The sequence below is a fragment of the Ursus maritimus genome, unplaced genomic scaffold (assembly GCF_017311325.1).
Source record: "Ursus maritimus isolate PB19 unplaced genomic scaffold, ASM1731132v1 scaffold_16, whole genome shotgun sequence".
In the NCBI taxonomy this organism is placed as follows: domain Eukaryota; kingdom Metazoa; phylum Chordata; class Mammalia; order Carnivora; family Ursidae; genus Ursus; species Ursus maritimus.
Window position 1 is genome coordinate 62,359,852 of NW_024424008.1, and position 16,671 is coordinate 62,376,522.

A 16,671-nucleotide genomic window follows, 5' to 3' on the forward strand; every position below is an offset into this window, starting at 1 on the left:
CGATGTTCTGCGGCTGCCGAAATGGTCCTTCTCCCTCATACTCAACCCACATGGGGCATTTGGCCAAGATCAGACCATTAAAATTTGGGTATAGTTTTTGTTTTGTTTTTTAGAAACCTTCCAGAGAGGACATTTTTCCCCTTCCTTTGCATCTTGGGCAGCTTTGCCTTGTATCTTACATCCTACGCTTTGTGGACTTCCTCAGAGTCCTCCCCGGACCAGACCGGTTCCTGCTGGGACTGAGACCAGTTCTTGCCTGCTGTCAGTATGGTACGGAGCACACCTTCCGTGTAACGAGCACTCCCACAAAGAAAACGCACCGCTGATGTTCTCCAGGCCCCGTGCTTCAGCAGCAGTCATCCACGCATATGCTCGAGCGCCTGCTCGCATCAAGACCGCGTTAGGCACAGAACGCGAGCAGAGCCTGCCCTCACGGAGCAACATTCTGCTGGTGGAGAACCAGCCCCTCCCAGATGTTCTGATAAAGCCCATTTTCTCCTGCTTTCTAGCCAAACCACCATGCTCCTCTTACGGTTCTTGACTTCAATTCAGTATCTGACAGAATGACCTTACGGTACTTACAGGAGATCTTCCCCTTCACACATCCTAGAGCCACACGTGTTGCACCGTAAGCCGCAGGACACTCCCCTTCAGGCCAAGAGAAAGGACATGAATATTCATGAGCATGTACAGCCCGTGCTTGCGTTTAGAATACTCCGTCTCATCTCATCATCGCAAAAGCTTAAGGAGGCAAAGGTCATTATCCTTGTTTTCAGATGAAATATCTGAAGATCCTAGAGGTCAAGTCACAGAGCTGAAAAAGGGCCGAGTTGAAAGAAGGGTGCCAGCGATGGGGCTCCTACACGGGCCCCCTTGTTCTCCTGCAGCGCCTGCCTCGGGGAAAGACTGGGGAGAGCTCTCGGTTCCTGGGCCTGGGAGGTGGGGCATAGCAGTGGCTGAATCCTAACCCACCACCCTGAGGCCCGTCCACCACCAGACTGTCCACACCAAGCATTCTCTACCGACTGACAGACCCCAAGTGAACGGAGCAACCAGTCCAAGAGACAAGGAAGCTGAGCGGACAGGGAGGCAGATTTCAGAGACACACCTTTCCCATCTTCCACAGTTGAAGGGTTGACCTTAGGCTGCCTACTGCAGCCTGTTAGGGAGGTACGGGAATTGGCCTCTGGAATCTCTACCCAGGTGCGCCGCTGGGGTCAGGCAGGTTAGAAGCAGGATCTAAGTCTGGACAGCGCATAGAGCAGACCTCACAGCGTCGTGATGTTACAGACTTTTCCTCGTTAAACACGAGGTCTCTGTATATCACTGTTCTCCAGGGAGCTGGGTGCAGCCTGGGGAACATACTTGTGGTTCAGCAAAAGGATTTTATTCATCTGACTTTTTAAATTTTATGTCTTAAAAAAAGCCTATTTCACGTACAGTAAATACAAGGAAATTATTACAGTAAAAATTCAGATGCTGAACTTTCCAAACATACATCTCTAATTATTGTAACATTTTAGGTGTGTAGTGTTTCTCATATAATGCATTATTTTAGAGGGCTTATTGATTTTGGGGAATATACCCTGAGTTGTCCGAGTGATGAGTTCGGTGCTAATTGACCCATTGTTGGTCCTAGGAAAAGCTCTGTGCTTGCGTTTGCGTGTTTTTGAGATAAGTCAAGGGATGATATCAACTGTGAGTCACTCGGAGGATTTCATATTCACAGAACACGGCCTAAGGGCTATATAAGTAGGGACGTTTGAGGAACTTTGTACCGAGAAGGAACCGGGTAAGTTGGGTTGAGCCATTCCCAGTTCAGAATGAAGTTTCTTCTGTTGGTGCTGACCCTGCGGGTCGCGGCTTCGGGGAAGGTTCCCCTGACCAACTCTGCAAGCTCTAAAGAAAATGGTGTGGTGTTTGCTCAAGTAAGTGTTGACCCAGCGTATTTACCCAGCCCGATTTGTGTCTTTAAAATGTATTGCACTGACTAGTTTTATCTTGAAAAGTACTAGTTGAAAACAAGTTTAGGGGACTACTTGCTTTTAGCACTGTATTTTTCTTCGCCAAAGAGGAATGTAGCAAAGTGGTGTTGTTTTTGCAGGAGTGTTATAAAGTTCTCTTATTGAAACTGCCCTATAGGTCACTGCCTCCGGAGCTGCTCCACGGCTGAACTCTACCCACCCTGAAAATAACGTGACGTATGCTCAAGTAAGTATCAACACTGGGGTATTGATCCAGTCTGATTTTGTCTCTAAGATCTGTTGCACGGGGGCGCCTGGGCGGCTCCGTCGGTGAAGCGTCTGCCTTCGGCTCAGGTCATGATCTCAGGGTCCTGGGATGGAGCCCCGAGTCGGGCTCCCTGCTCGGTGGGGAGCCTGCTTCTCCCTCCCCCACCCTTGCTCTCTTTCTCTCACTATTTCTCTCTCTCTCTAATAAATACATAAATACATAAAATCTTTAAAAATGTTTTGTTGCGTTGACCAGCTCTATCTTGAAAAGTCCTGGCTGAAAACTGGTTTAGGAGGGCTCTTTGCTTTAAACACTGATTTTTCTTTGCCAGAGATGAATGTAGGGGATGTATTGGGTTCTGAAACAGTGTTACAGAATTGGTGGGTGAATTTGTTCCTTTTACTAAAAAACTTTGGCCGAGGAGAGTTAGTTAAAAATAATTGCAGTCAAGTTCTGTTCAGTATTTTACAATAATTATTTAATGCCATTTAATGATCTGAGATTTGAGCAATGGCTTGATTATGTAACCGTTTCAGCCTGCCACGATGGTTCAAGAATACTTTTTACTTTCTGGCATCCCAGATATTTCTTCATGAGCATGTTTTAAAAATAGGGTTTTTTCCATATGTCTCTTTTCCCTCACTGTAGGAGTTTGGACGATCTCCCCACTCCCTACAGCTCCTCTAACCTTTGCATTTACCATTGTTGTCCATTGTGTTGAGCTTTGGAATTTTAAGCAGGAAAAATTTATCCCAACTTAAATTAATAATTTATGCATCCTGGCAATAAAGGTTTTGCTGCTTACTTGATGCCATGATGTGCCAGATGCTGAAATAGATTTTAAATAGAAACAAGCTCAAAGAGGTAGACACGTAAAGGTGTTTCCAGTGGCCTTCCAGCAATCAATATTGCTAATAGTTGCTGACTCACCTTGACAGCACAGAGAATTAAGATTTTTTTCTCATCATAAATAATGGTGTGGTGCCTGGTCCAGAAGCACCAATGTGCAGTTGAGTCCGCAGTACAGAGCTCCACCAGAAACCCCTCTGTGTATGATAAGCTCTAACTAAATGTATTTTTTTCAAGAGGTACCTGGAAAACTTTTATGGTTTCGTGATGGACAGAATCCCAACGACAAAAATGAAAGTCAATGGGGACTTCATGGAGGATAAAATTCGGGAAATGCAGCAGTTCTTGGGGCTCAAAGTGACTGGGAAGCTGGACCCGTCTACCCTGGACATGATGCACACGCCCCGATGTGGAGTCCCTGACGCTCATCACTTCCGGACAATGCAAGGGAGACCCGTCTGGAAGAAACGCTTCATCACCTACAGGTGACATCACAGCTGCGCACCTTCCTACCTTCCCTTAGGTCTGACCTCCAGGAACCTGGGCCACGGATAGAGCCCTAAGTCTGGAGGTAGATACGAAGCCTCCCTCCGTTGTCAGCACTCCTCCTGTGTTAACATTCATTCTTTCAAGAAGGGGGATTACTCACTCAAGGAGGAGTTGTTTGGCTTGTCAGCCCAGAGCACGGTATTAAGGCTGCAAGTAAAAGGAGAATGAAACCAAATCTGTAATAAATAAGAGACAGGAGAACATTTTATAGGACAGGCGAGATAAATGCAGAGGCCTGGGAGCAGGGCAAAGGGCGTACACGTCTATGAATGTCAGTCCTTCCCAGAGAAAACCGATAAATCATAAATGAGAAGAAATCCAGTTAGATTCTGTTTAAGGAGGAAGCTGTCCAAGGATAGACACTTCTGTAGCTAATGGTGCAGGGGTTGCTATCTAGACTATCGATTTACGAAATGATTCATTCTCCACCGATGCAGACAAAAATGCAGTGTCGCAATAAGACAGAATTAACACATGGTTTCCATGTATTTTTCTCTCTCTATTTGCTCTGCTGGTAAAGAATCAATAATTACACTCCCGACATGCGGCCTGCAGATGTTGACTATGCCATCCAGAAGGCTTTTCAAGTATGGAGTGATGTGACCCCCCTGAAATTCAGGAAAATCAATTCAGGAGAGGCTGACATTATGATACTTTTTGCATCTGGAGGTAAAGAACGTGGACTTATTTCATCTGTGTGGTTGGCGTGACCTATAGCATGTAAAGAAGGACTAATTTTCTTTCTTTTCAAAAGCTCATGGAGACTTCACGTCTTTCGATGGCAGAGGTGGGGTCATAGCCCATGCTTTCGGACCTGGACCCGGGATTGGGGGTGACACGCATTTTGATGAGGCTGAAATCTGGACTAAAAACTACAAAGGTAAGCAAAAAAGATAACAACAAAAAACAAAAACACAAAAAACAAAGAAAAAACCAAAACCACACATGAAAAACCCTTTACAAATTCTATATTGCGTCCTAATTTTGAAGGGCGGCATTCTGAGAAACGATTATACGACGGAAAAACTCATTCTGATTATAATTGTGTTGCTAAATAAAACGTGACACTTTGTCCCAGTTTCACCCTCTATAAATTGAGGATATTGAACTAGATTATCTTGAAGTTCAGGTTTAAGAATCTGAGGGTGAGCTAGTTCCTTAGCGTGAACCAGAGTTCAGAAAGGTGAACACTGTGATTTAGGCGGTCGGTTTTTGACGGGGCAGTCCGTGCGTGAACTCACGCAAACGCAGACACTGACTCTGTGCTCACCAGCCGTCTGGGGTGGGCGCCATCCGCGTGATCCGCGCTGGCAATCTCTTAGATTCGTCATGACACAGAAAGATGAAGTCATAGAAAATTTAGAAATCCCTGTAGCGGAACAAGGTTAGACGGTCACACGGCCTCTCGAGGTTCTGAGATAGGAATTACAGGATGTCCCGCTGACCGCTTGACAATGCCCTGTGTGTGTTTGCAGAGGAGGCTGTCATTCACCATCCCTCTCAGACAGCGGGGGGAGGGGGATAACCAGTCTCCCTGCTTGAAGGAATCACTACCCACTGGAAAATTCAAACCCTCATATCACAAGCCTTCCTAATCATTCTAGGGGAAATTCTAGATTGTATGACTGACTCATGCGGAGAGTGAATGGAGAGAAAGTCTTCAAGAATGGGCTCTACTGAGCGCCCCCTCTCTGGCTGATACGGCCTGCCTCAGATGGCAGTGTTTTCATAGACCAGAAAGGCTATTTGTTTTAGTCTGACACATGACCCAAGGCTTATTAAATTCTTGATCGAGGAGTTTTGCATTGTCAAAAGACAGCTGACACAGAATTAGGTCCTCATTGAGCTGCAAAGCCTCAGCTGGTCATGTTAAATTTGTCTAAATTTCATCCAAGGTTATTTTGGGTGTATAATGTTTTCATCCAACATGGTAGACCTGGGTTGGTTAGCCTCATAGCATGTTTTAGAATTCTAAAGGACTTTAGAAAAATAATTTAATACAGATCTTTATGGAGAGAGGAAATTCAGAGCAGGAGACGGTTAGCAGCCAGCTCGTGGAAAAGCTGGGGCAGAGCTCACATTTCCTAGTTCTCTTCTTTTAACCCAATGTGTACTTCCCACCTGTCCACTTTGATTTATTTCTATTTGGTGCAATTCTGTGCTTTCAAAAAGCTTAATTGTTTATGATAATTATAACTCAGAGTGCTCGCTCTCCCAGTAAATGGAATGAACAGTTCACTCAGTGGTTGCTGAGTTTCTCTCACAGCGTTGGGTGATGGGGGTGCTGTTTGGACACAGAGACGAAGAGGACACAGTCCCACCCTGGAAGAGCGCACAATCTGGTGGGAAACAGAGTACACGCAGAAAACCACGATTGTGAGATGAAGATCAGTAGTGGTCTTTTGCGCAAAGCTTTACGGGAATTGAAAATAGGAGAAATTGAGATTTAGGTCAAATTGTAATAGGTTGGGACATTTGACAATGTGTGGAGACGTTTTTGGCTGTCAAAACTAGAGAGGCTTCACTACTTGAATTTAAGTGTTGAACTCTGGAGTTTTCTAAACACCTGTGATGCACAGGACAGCCCTCACCCAAGGAATGATCTGGCCTACAGTGTCAGCAGTGCTGACATGGAAAAGCCTTGGCTCAGAGGGTCAAGCCTTCCCAAGTGTGTGCCATCTCCTCGTGTCAGATTTCGGTTGTGTCATTGTCCTCCAGATGGAGACATATTTCACTGCTCTTGCCCCCTTCTGGTTGGTTTCCTCTCAGGCACAAACTTGTTCCTCGTTGCTGTTCATGAGCTTGGCCATTCCTTGGGTCTTAGCCATTCCAGTGATCCAAAAGCCATCATGTTCCCTACTTACAGTTACGTTGACCCCAACACCTTTCGCCTCTCTGCTGATGACGTACGTGGCATTCAGTCTCTCTATGGTGAGTTGACTTTCTTTACTGTTTTGTCTTACAAAGACACTCTCATGAATTGTGTCATGGTATCTGCATTTGAACAAAACTTTCACCTCTGTCTTCTGTCTGGAGCCTTGTGAAAACCCTGTGAGGGAGGTAGCACACAGATTTCTGTAATTTTGTGGAAAAGCGCAGGAGACCTAGTGTGCTGATGCCCATGACGGGGGCAGATTCTGAGTCTGCCGGCCTCAGGTTTGGTCTTTCTATCCACCTCACCATTGTCTTTGAAGAAGACACGCGAGAGATTATCTGCCTCGAATAGGAAAACCAGAGTGATCAGATTTTTCTCCTCCATGATTGCGACCACATGGGGGAAAGATCTTTATTGTCTGTTTCCTGTGAATGTCATAGGAAACATAAATTGCTTTTTATGCATTTTTCATCCAGAAAATTAATGTTTTAGAAAGAATGGTTCTTCCCCTTAGCAGCTAAAATGCAGATTGTTTTTTCCCTAATGCTTCTTGAAATGTATTTTCAGGACGTCCAGAAAGGCACCAACCCTCATCAAATCCTGACAGTAGAGAATCAGCCACCTGCGACCCCAACTTGAGTTTTGATGCTGTCACTACAATGGGAAATAAAATCTTTTTCTTTAAAGACAGGTAAAATCGTCTTCGTATCTGACCAATATTAAAGGCTCTGTCCTTGGATTTTTAGAATGTTTTGTCAGAGAATGGTGGAAAATGAAGTAGATGAAAATTGAGGAGTGACTTGGAGTCAATTCTGTAGGAAGTAGACAGCCAGAAAGTTCTTTGAAGGGAGAGAGTGGTGTGATTATATTTGTGTTTAATGAGAAAACTGATGCGTAAAAAATGGATTTGCAGTAGGAATCTGGGGTGAGAAAAGGTAAGGCAGGAAGTGAAGCCAGACTACTTTAATCAGAGGTAAAAATGGTTAAGTCTAGGACTAAAGGTGTGACAGTAACAATTTAAGTCCTGATTCTTTTTTTAAATTTTCATGAAAATTTATAATTTTTTCTTTTTTTTATTATAATAATGTTTTTCTATTTTATTATGTTAGTCACCATACAGTACATCCCTGGTTTTTATGTAAAGTTCGATGATTCATTAGTTGCATATAACACCCAGTGCACCATGCAATACGTGCCCTCCTTACTACCCATCACCAGCCTATCCCATTCCCCCACCCCCCTCCCCTCTGAAGCCCTCAGTTTGTTTCTCAGAGTCCATAGTCTCTCATGCTTCATTCCCCCTTCTGATTACCCCCCCCTTTCTTTATCCCTTTCTTCCCCTACCGATCTTCCTAGTTCTTATGTTCCATAGATGAGAGAAATCATATGATAATTGTCTTTCTCTGCTTGACTTATTTCACTTAGCATTATCTCCTCCAATGCCCTCCATGTTGCAGCAAATGTTGAGAACTCGTTCTTTCTGATAGCTGAGTAATATTCCATTGTATACATGGACCACATCTTCTTAATCCAGTCATCTGTTGAAGGGCATCTGGGCTCCTTCCATGATTTAGCTATTGTGGACAATGCTGCTATGAACATTGGGGTGCCTATGGCCCTTCTCTTTACTACGTCTGTATCTTTGGGGTAAATACCCAGTAGTGCAATGGCTGGGTCATAGGGTAGCTCAATTTTTAACTTTTTAAGGGACCTCCACACTGTTTTCCAGAGTGGCTGTACCAACTTGCATTCCCACCAACAATGTAGGAGGGATCCCCTTTCTCCACATCCTCTCCAGCATTGTTGTTTCTTGCCTTGTCAATTTTTGCCATTCTAACTGGTGTAAGGTGGTATCTTAGTGTGGTTTTGATTTGAATTTCCCTGATGGCTAATGATGTTGAACATTTTTTCATGTGTCTGTTAGCCATTTGTATGTCTTCATTGGAAAAGTGTCTGTTCATATCTTCTGCCCATTTTATGATTTGTTTATTTGTTTCTTGCGTATTGAGTTTGAGAAGTTCTTTGTAGATCTTGGATACCAGTCCTTTATCTGTATTGTCATTTGCAAATATATTCTCCCATTCCGTGGGCTGCCTCTTAGTTTTTTTGACTGTTTCTTTGGCTGTGCAGAAGCTTTTTACCTTGATGAAGTCCTTCATTTTATCTTTTGTTTCTCTTGCCTTTGGAGATGTGTCATGAAAAAGGTTGCTGTGGCCGATGTCGTAGAGGTTGCCGCCTATGCTCTCCTCTAGGATTTTGATGGATTCCTGTCTCACATGATTCTTGATTATACAGAAAGGAATTCCAGGATAACTTAGAGCACAGATTGAAGCAGATATTGGAAGGGTAGGGCATGGAGAAGATTAGTGTTTGGTAGATGGGACAAATATTCTCCATTTTTTAGATTGAAGGATAGTTGACATACAATATTGTATTAGTTTCAGGTGTACAACACAGTAACTTGGGATTTATGTATGTATTACAAAGTGGTCACCAGAGTAAGTCTAGTTCCACCCGTGACCATATCGTGATGTTACACTATTCCTGACTCTGCTCCCTGTGCTGTGCATTTCATGCCTGTCTCTTACTTACTACAGAACTAAAAAGTGTCCTTCTTTTTTTTATTTTTTTTTTTTTAAGATTTTATTTATTTATTCGACAGAGATAGAGACAGGCAGCGAGAGAGGGAACACAAGCAGGGGGAGTGGGAGAGGAAGAAGCAGGCTCACAGCGGAGGAGCCTGATGTGGGGCTCGATCCCAGAACGCCGGGATCACGCCCTGAGCCGAAGGCAGACGCTTAACCGCTGTGCCACCCAGGCGCCCCTAAAGTGTCCTTCTTAATCCCCTCCACCAACCCCCAGCCTCCCTGCTGGCAACCATCCATTTGTTCTCTATCTATGAGTCTGTTTCTCTTTTGTTTTGTTCGTTCATTTGTTTTGTTTAGATTACACTTCTAAGTGAAATCATATGATGTTTCTTTCTCTGTCTGACTTATTTCACTTAGCATATGCTCTAGGTCCAACCATGTTGTCGCTGATGGCAAGATGCAAGATTTCATTCTTTCTTATGGCTGACATTCCACCGCATGTGCACCACGTCTTCTTTATCCATTCCTCAGTCGATGGACATTTACCCTGCTTCTATATCTTGCCTATTGTAACTAATACTGCAGTGAGCATAGGAGTGCCTGTGTCTTTCCTAATTAGTGTTTTGTTTGCTTTGGGTGAGTACCTAGAAGTGGAATTGCTGGATCATATGGTATTTCTAGAATTAATTTTGTGAAGCACCTCCATACAGTTTTGCAGAGTGGCTGCTCCAGGTTGCACTCCCACCAAGAGTGCACGAGGGTTTCCCTCTCTCCACATCCTCACCAACACTCGCTATTTCTTGTCTTTCTGAGTCTACCCATTCTGACAGGTGTCAGGTGATATCTCATTGTGATTTTGATTTGCATTTCCTGGTGGTTAGTGATATTGCACATCTTTACATGTATCTGTTGGTTGTATGTCATCTCTGGAAAAATATGCAGTTTCTCTGCCTACTTTTTCTTATCAGATTGTTTAATTTTTTAAAAAATATTGAGTTGTTTGAGTTCCTTATATATTTTGGATGTGAACCTCTTATTGGATATATCTCTTGCAAATATCTTCTCCCATTACGTTGTTTGCCTTTTCATTTTTGGTGGTTTCCTTTGCTGTACAAAGCTTTTCAGTTTGATGTAGTCCTCCTTGTTTATTTTTGCTTCTGTGGTCCTTATCTGAGGGGATGGATCCAAAAAATAAAAAAGAAAAAGAAAAGAAAGAAATCTCTAAAGCCAGTGTCAAAGAATTCACTGCCTATGTTTTCTTCTAGAAGTGTTATGGTTTCAAGTTTCTACATTTACATCTTTCATCCATTTTGTGTATGGTGTAAGAAAGTGGTCTAGTTTCATTCTTCTGCATGTGGTTCTCCAGTTTCCCCAACACCATTTATTGAGGAGACTGTCTTTTCCCTCTTCTCAGCTTCTTTGTCATAAATTAATTGACCATACAAGAGTGGGTTTATTTCTGGGCTCTTTATTATGTTCTGTTCAACTATGTGACTGTTGTTCTGCTAATACCATACTGTTTTGATTAATTTAGCTGTGTAGTTAATTTATTAGCTTGAAATTAGTAGTCAATTAATTTACTTAATTAATTAGTTAAGTTAATGTAGTTAATTAATTTAGTTTGAAATCTGGGAGCATGTTACCTCCAGCTTTGTTCTTTCTCAAGATTGCTTTGGCTATTTGGGATCTTCTGTGGTTCCATTCAAATTTTAGGGCTCTTTGTTCTAGTTCTGTGAAAAATCCTATTGGTATTTTGGTAGGGATTGTACTGAATCTGTAAATTTGCTTTGGGTAGTATGGATATTTTAACAATATTACTTCTTGCAATCCATGAGCATGGTATATATTTCCATTTATTTGTGTCCTTTTCAATTTCTTTCATCAGGGTCTTACAGTTTTTTAAGTCCAGGTCTTTCACCTCCTTGGTAAAATTCATTCCTAGGTATTTTATTCTTTTTGATGCAGTTATAAATGGTATTGTTTTATTAATTTCTTCTGATAGTTTGTTATCAATGCATAGAAATGCAGCATATTTCATATATTGATTTTTATATCCTGCATCTTTCCTGAGTTCACTTACTAGTTCTACTAGACTTTTGGTGGAGTCTTTAGGGTTTTCTAATTATAGTACCATGTCGTCTGCAAATAATGACAATTTTATTTCTTCCTTTCCAATTTGGATGCCTTTTATTCTTTTCTTGGCTAATTTCTGTGGTTAGGACTTCTGATACTATACCGCATAAAAGTGGCAAGAGTGGACTTCCTTGTCTTGTTCCCGATCTTCAAGGAAAAACTTTCAGCTTTTCACCATTGAGTATGAGGTTAGCTGTGGGTTTGCCATACATGGCCTTTATTTTATTGAGTTGTAGTCCCTCTATAATCATTTTGTTGAGAGTTTTTATCATGAATGGATGTTAAATTTTGTTAAATTCTTTTTCTGCATCTATTGAAATGATTACAGTTTTTATCCTTCATTTTGTTAATGTGGTATATTGCAATGATTTGTGGATATTGAACCATCCTTGTATCCCTCGAATAAATCCCACTTGATAGTGGTACATGATCCTTTTGATGTATTGTTGAATTTGGTTTCTAAGATTTTGTTGAGAATTTTTGCATCCATGTCCATCGGGGATATTGGCCTGTAATTTTCTTTTCTTTTCTTTTTTGCAGTGTCTTTGTCTGGTTTTGGTATCAAGATAATGGTGGCCTTGTACAATGAGTTTTGGAACATTCTTTCCTCTTCCTCTTTTTTTGGGGGGAGGGAATAATTTGAAATAATTTAAGTCTTTAATTATTTAGTATAATTCACCTGTGAAACTGTTTGGTCCTGGATTTTTGTTTGTTGGGAGTTTTTGATTTCTGATTCAATTTTATTTCTAGTAATGTGTCTATTCAAATTTTCTGTTTCTTCCTGATTCAGTCTTGGAAGAGTGTATGTTTCTGGGATGTTAATATCCATTTTTTTGGTTGTTAATATCCATTTTTTTTGGTTGTCCAGTTTGTTCACGTGTAATTGTTAATAGTGGTCTTTTATGATCCTTTGTATTTCTGTGGAATCATTTGTAACTTCTCTTCTATTTCTGAATTTACTTATTTAAGTCCTCTATTTTTTTTCTTTATGAGTCTGGATAAAGGCTTACCAATTTTGTTTAACTTTTGAAAGAACAAGCTCTTTCATTCGTTGATCTTGAAAATATTTTTTTAGTCTTTCATTTCTTTCCACTCCAATCTTTATTATTTCCTTCTTTTAACTAACTCTGGCATTTGTTTGTTCTTTTTCTAGTTCCCTCAGGTGTAAAGTTAGATTATTTATTTGAGGGGCACCTGCATGGCTCAGTCAGTTGGGCATCTGCCTTCAGCTCAGGGTCATGATCCTGGGGTCCTGGGATCGAACGCTGCATCAGGCTGCTTCTCCCTCTCCCTGTGCCTGCTGTTCCCCCTGCTTGTGCTCTCTCTCTCTCTGTCTCCCTCTCAAATAGATAGATGAAATCTTTTTAAAATAAAGATTATTTATGTGAGATTTCTCAAATAGATAGGCCTGTATCGCCATGAACTTTCCTCTTAGAACTTTTTTACTGCGTCCCTAAGATTTTAGAATTTTGTGTTTTCATTTTCATTTGTCCCAAGGTGGTTTTTATTTATTTTTTTATTTCTTCATTTCTTCATTGGCTGTTTAATAGCACATTATTCAGTCTATACATTTGTAGAGGTTTTTCCCAGTTTTCTTCTTGTCATTGATCTCTAGTCTCATTATTCTCCATTCTTGAGATCCAGAAACTAAGACATTTGGGATAAATAACTTCTTTTAGATTGGAAAACTGGTAAAGGAATTGTGGGTGCAGACTAGAACCTAGACCCTTGATTTCAAGTGTCAGGGTACTTCCATATGGTGGCTTACCCATTAAAATCATTGTTAATATACAAGAACTGATTAAAATCCATTCCTTGTGGTGTTCCTGTTGAGACATCCATGGAACAGAATGTGAGGATATTGGAAAAAAAAACATTAAGTCATTTCACAGGTCCTTCCCAGTGACCATTTCATGGTTCTTGAGTCTACAGTGATTTTTAACATGTGTTAAATGTTTTTCATCAGATTCTTCTGGTGGAGACGTCCTGAGAGTCCAATGAGCAATGTTAGTTTAATTTCTTCTTTGTGGCCAACCTTACCATCTGGCTTTCAAGCTGCTTATGAAGTTGGAGCCAGAAATCAAGTTTTTCTTTTTAAAGGTAACTCTGCTGTTTAGTTTGCTACTGAGTCTACTTCAAGGAAGAGAATAAATGAAGGAAATACTACTAATTTTTATAAACATAGAAAAAAAACACTCCAGACTTAATTAATGGTGAGTCTGAACTATGAGCTAAAAATAACTTACATACCTAGGTAATGTGCAAAAATTCCAGGAAAGGTTTGTCAAATATAAGATCATAATACTTGTAAAAAAAATACAGAACCATAGGAGACAAACCATGTTGAAGGACAAGGAGCAGCATGTTTTGGAACTATGGGTAAAGAATGATGTTGTCTGTAGTGAGTCAGTATTTCTATTACTCTTTTTGAATGATTCCAATGTATCTTTTCTATTTCTCTTCACAGATGATAAGTACTGGTTAATTAGCAATTTGAGACCACAGCCACGCTATCCCAAGAACATACATTCTTTGGGCTTTCCCGACTTTGTGAAAAAAATTGATGCAGCTGTTTTTAACCCACTTCTCCATAAGACCTACTTCTTTGTAGATAATCAATATTGGAGGTGAGCTTAATGATTGGTAATGTGACTCCTAAAATTCACGCAACAGTCAGGGAATGGGGCTTTAGGTAGGGAGTCTTTCTATGTAAATTCCCAAGGATCCTTGACCTTCCTCAGAGAGGAATCAAGAGACATAGATCTGGACTAGTTATTGTCATCCTAGTTCTGTTCCCTGGACTTTGGGATTCTGATTTGAGATAGCACATAATGTGTTTCTAAAAGGAACACTTTAAGTAAAATGTCACGTCATGAATCACGGTGGAAGCACAGTGGAGAGCAGGGGCACAGACAGACAAAACACGGTGTTCACACAGTCTGTTCAGGGAGTGCACTCTTCAGATCCCTTTTAACAACCGTTGGGCCCAAGGAGACAAATGAGGAAGCCATCTTCTGAGGGCAGCGAGTCTGGCAAGGGCTTCATCTGCAGGAAATTAGACAGTCGGGCTCTCTAAGCAGCACTAGGCACTGGCGGAGGCATCGTGCGGAGTGGGGAAAGTTCCTGACCAGAAGTCGGGACCCTTAGGGTCTGAGTCCTGTAGGGCCTTGGAATAAATCAGTGAACTGTTTAGGTCCTTGGTTTTCTTATCAGTGCAATTTAAACCTTTTCAGGAAAAGCCTTTCAAGAGAAAATAGGTGGGTTTTGTGGTTCATGTCATGAAATGTCAAGCTCATCATCATGAAATCCATTTTCTTAATGGAGGTCCTACTGATTATTTCTTTGCTCAGGTACGATGAGAGGAGACAATTCATGGACTCTGGTTATCCCAAATTGATTACCAAATACTTTCCAGGAATTAGACCTACAATTGATGCAGTCTACTATTATAACAGTAAGTAGGTCAGGAAGCCATGGATACTGAAAATCCCTTTTTAAAACATGGACAATGATAAAGCCTTCAAGGTCAGAGAACAGGGATTCAAATTGGAAAAGAAGAGGACCCTGCAGTTCTCCATAGGGCTGCAGAGGGAAAATTCATAGTCTGCTTGGTTTAGCATAGGTGGGCTCAAAGATTGAGTGACAGAGAACAAACAATTTATTTCTAGAGTGGTTTAGCGGGTGGGAGCATGTGATTGTCGCCACTTGCATGCGCCTGAGTTTCTGGAATGTCTGATCTCATCAGGCCACACAGCGTATGCAGGCGGCCATGTGGCAAGACTCTGGCAAGCTGGGCTCGAGCACTTTCTACACCTTGCCTCTTTGACCTTCCCGGCAGCCTCGCCCACCCTGCATGGGCTCTTGTGGACTCGGGCTACGGGTGGGATAAGAAAAACTTGAGGTGGTTGGTGTTTGTGTCTGGGAATATCTTCAGGCAAGGTCAGCCAAGGCGAACTGTCGGCTGGGACCAGGCATTTTGTTTCTGTTCCCACCCCCATGTCTTACTCCTCCATCAGGGCCTCTGTGTGCCCCACCTGCATCCAATTGCTTCCCTTCCAGTTGAGCTCTTCACTGGGAGTGCGGTTTTTCAAAAACAGTCACATCTTAGGAGTTAGCTTTAAGACCAAACAATCTTCTCAATGAAATTAATGAAGATATTTAGTGGTGAAATGATGAGTAGTGAACAGATAGCCAGGGAGCCGGACACCCAGCACAGGGGCCCAGCATTTATATTCTCAAATGTCTAATATAGATCATTTATGAAATTTGGTCTACTATAGGTAATCTATAAAAGCACAGATCCGTGTTTCCTTTTTTTTTTTTTTTTCAAGAAATACAAGTGAAGAATTAAACTATTCAATTTGTTTTCATTTTTAGGACACTACTATTTCTTCCAAGGACCTGACATATTTGAATATGATGTCGTATCCCAACGTGTCACCAAAAGGCTGAAACAAAATATCAAGTTAGGTTGTTAGGAATGGTGTGATTAGTGATGCTGGTCAGTTCACGTCGGTTAAATAAGTATTTATCGCATACTTGCTATGTGCCCAGTGTAGGTCATGACACAGTGATGTGTGTCTTAAAATAAGGTAAAATCTATAGGCCATAGATAAATTGTCATATAGACAGGTGACTATGCAAACAACTTAAGATTTTTTTTTTTATTTTGAAAACCCTCATTGTCTATTTTTACTTGATTCAACTATTAAGGTTGAAAACAGACACTTTATCAAGGGGCAACAGAATATCTTGTTCCTTGAACATCCCAGAACTGAGAAATTATCATTATTTCTTTGCCTTAACTAACATTAAGCAATGATTAGTTTCTGTGGCCATTAAGTGCTTCAGCAAGTATATCATTTTAGTTCTTTTGGAATAAAAACAGACTATACCAGAAAATAACATTTAGTGTAAGTAACATATAAGTAAAGTATATAATTATGGCAATGATGTTATTTTATTCTGTGCTCAGTGTTGATTTTTCTAAATCTTAAAGTATATATATATTTTTTTCTTTTGTTCAAATAAAAACTTTGAGAGAAAGTATTTGGTTCCTGAGAATTTTTTTCTTGAAAAACAGTGTGTATTTTGAAAATAGTTCTGGACCTACTCCTACATAAGGCGAGACTCTACATAACTGTACCAGGGGGTGAAATGGGAAAAACTTGTATTCGCCTTGGCAGCTCGTCGAAGTCCACATAAATCCCTGGTCCGGAGTCGGGGAAGAGTTCTGCAGACCACGTGTGACCCTGAGGAGCCCGCCCAGAGTACGACGATGAGCCTGGAGAGAAGACACGTACTGGGAATTTCCCGTTCTCCTATAATTCCCACTGCAGCTCGGGCCTCACAGTGTGGGCCACGTCATTGCTGTGAGACCCTGGCAAGACATTACATCGCAGCTCCCTTCGCTTTAGGAAAAGCGGTAGTGTGAGCCGCCTCACA

The 16,671-nt window shown here is 41.4% G+C and overlaps 1 protein-coding gene across 1 annotated transcript; it reads left to right on the plus strand.

Annotated features, from left to right (window-relative positions):
- The first annotated feature begins 1,802 nt into the window (after window positions 1-1,802).
- MMP12 (matrix metallopeptidase 12) lies at window positions 1,803-16,230 on the plus strand. The gene is made up of 11 exons (XM_008690143.1): window positions 1,803-1,928; window positions 2,143-2,211; window positions 3,319-3,566; window positions 4,151-4,299; window positions 4,385-4,510; window positions 6,400-6,561; window positions 7,073-7,196; window positions 13,193-13,326; window positions 13,694-13,853; window positions 14,577-14,680; window positions 15,604-16,230. Exons 1-11 carry the CDS (start codon window positions 1,824-1,826, stop codon window positions 15,702-15,704), a joined length of 1,482 nt encoding a protein of 493 aa, XP_008688365.1. The 5' UTR covers window positions 1,803-1,823; the 3' UTR covers window positions 15,705-16,230.
- The last annotated feature ends 441 nt before the right edge of the window (window positions 16,231-16,671 follow it).

Coding starts and splice junctions, on each gene's coding strand:
- MMP12 (XM_008690143.1), top strand. CDS start 1,824: ATGAAGTTTCTTCTGTTGGTGCTGACCCTGCGGGTCGCGGCTTCGGGG. Junction 3,567..4,150: donor AAACGCTTCATCACCTACAG/GTGACATCACAG, acceptor CTGCTGGTAAAG/AATCAATAATTACACTCCCG. Junction 6,562..7,072: donor TGGCATTCAGTCTCTCTATG/GTGAGTTGACTT, acceptor ATGTATTTTCAG/GACGTCCAGAAAGGCACCAA.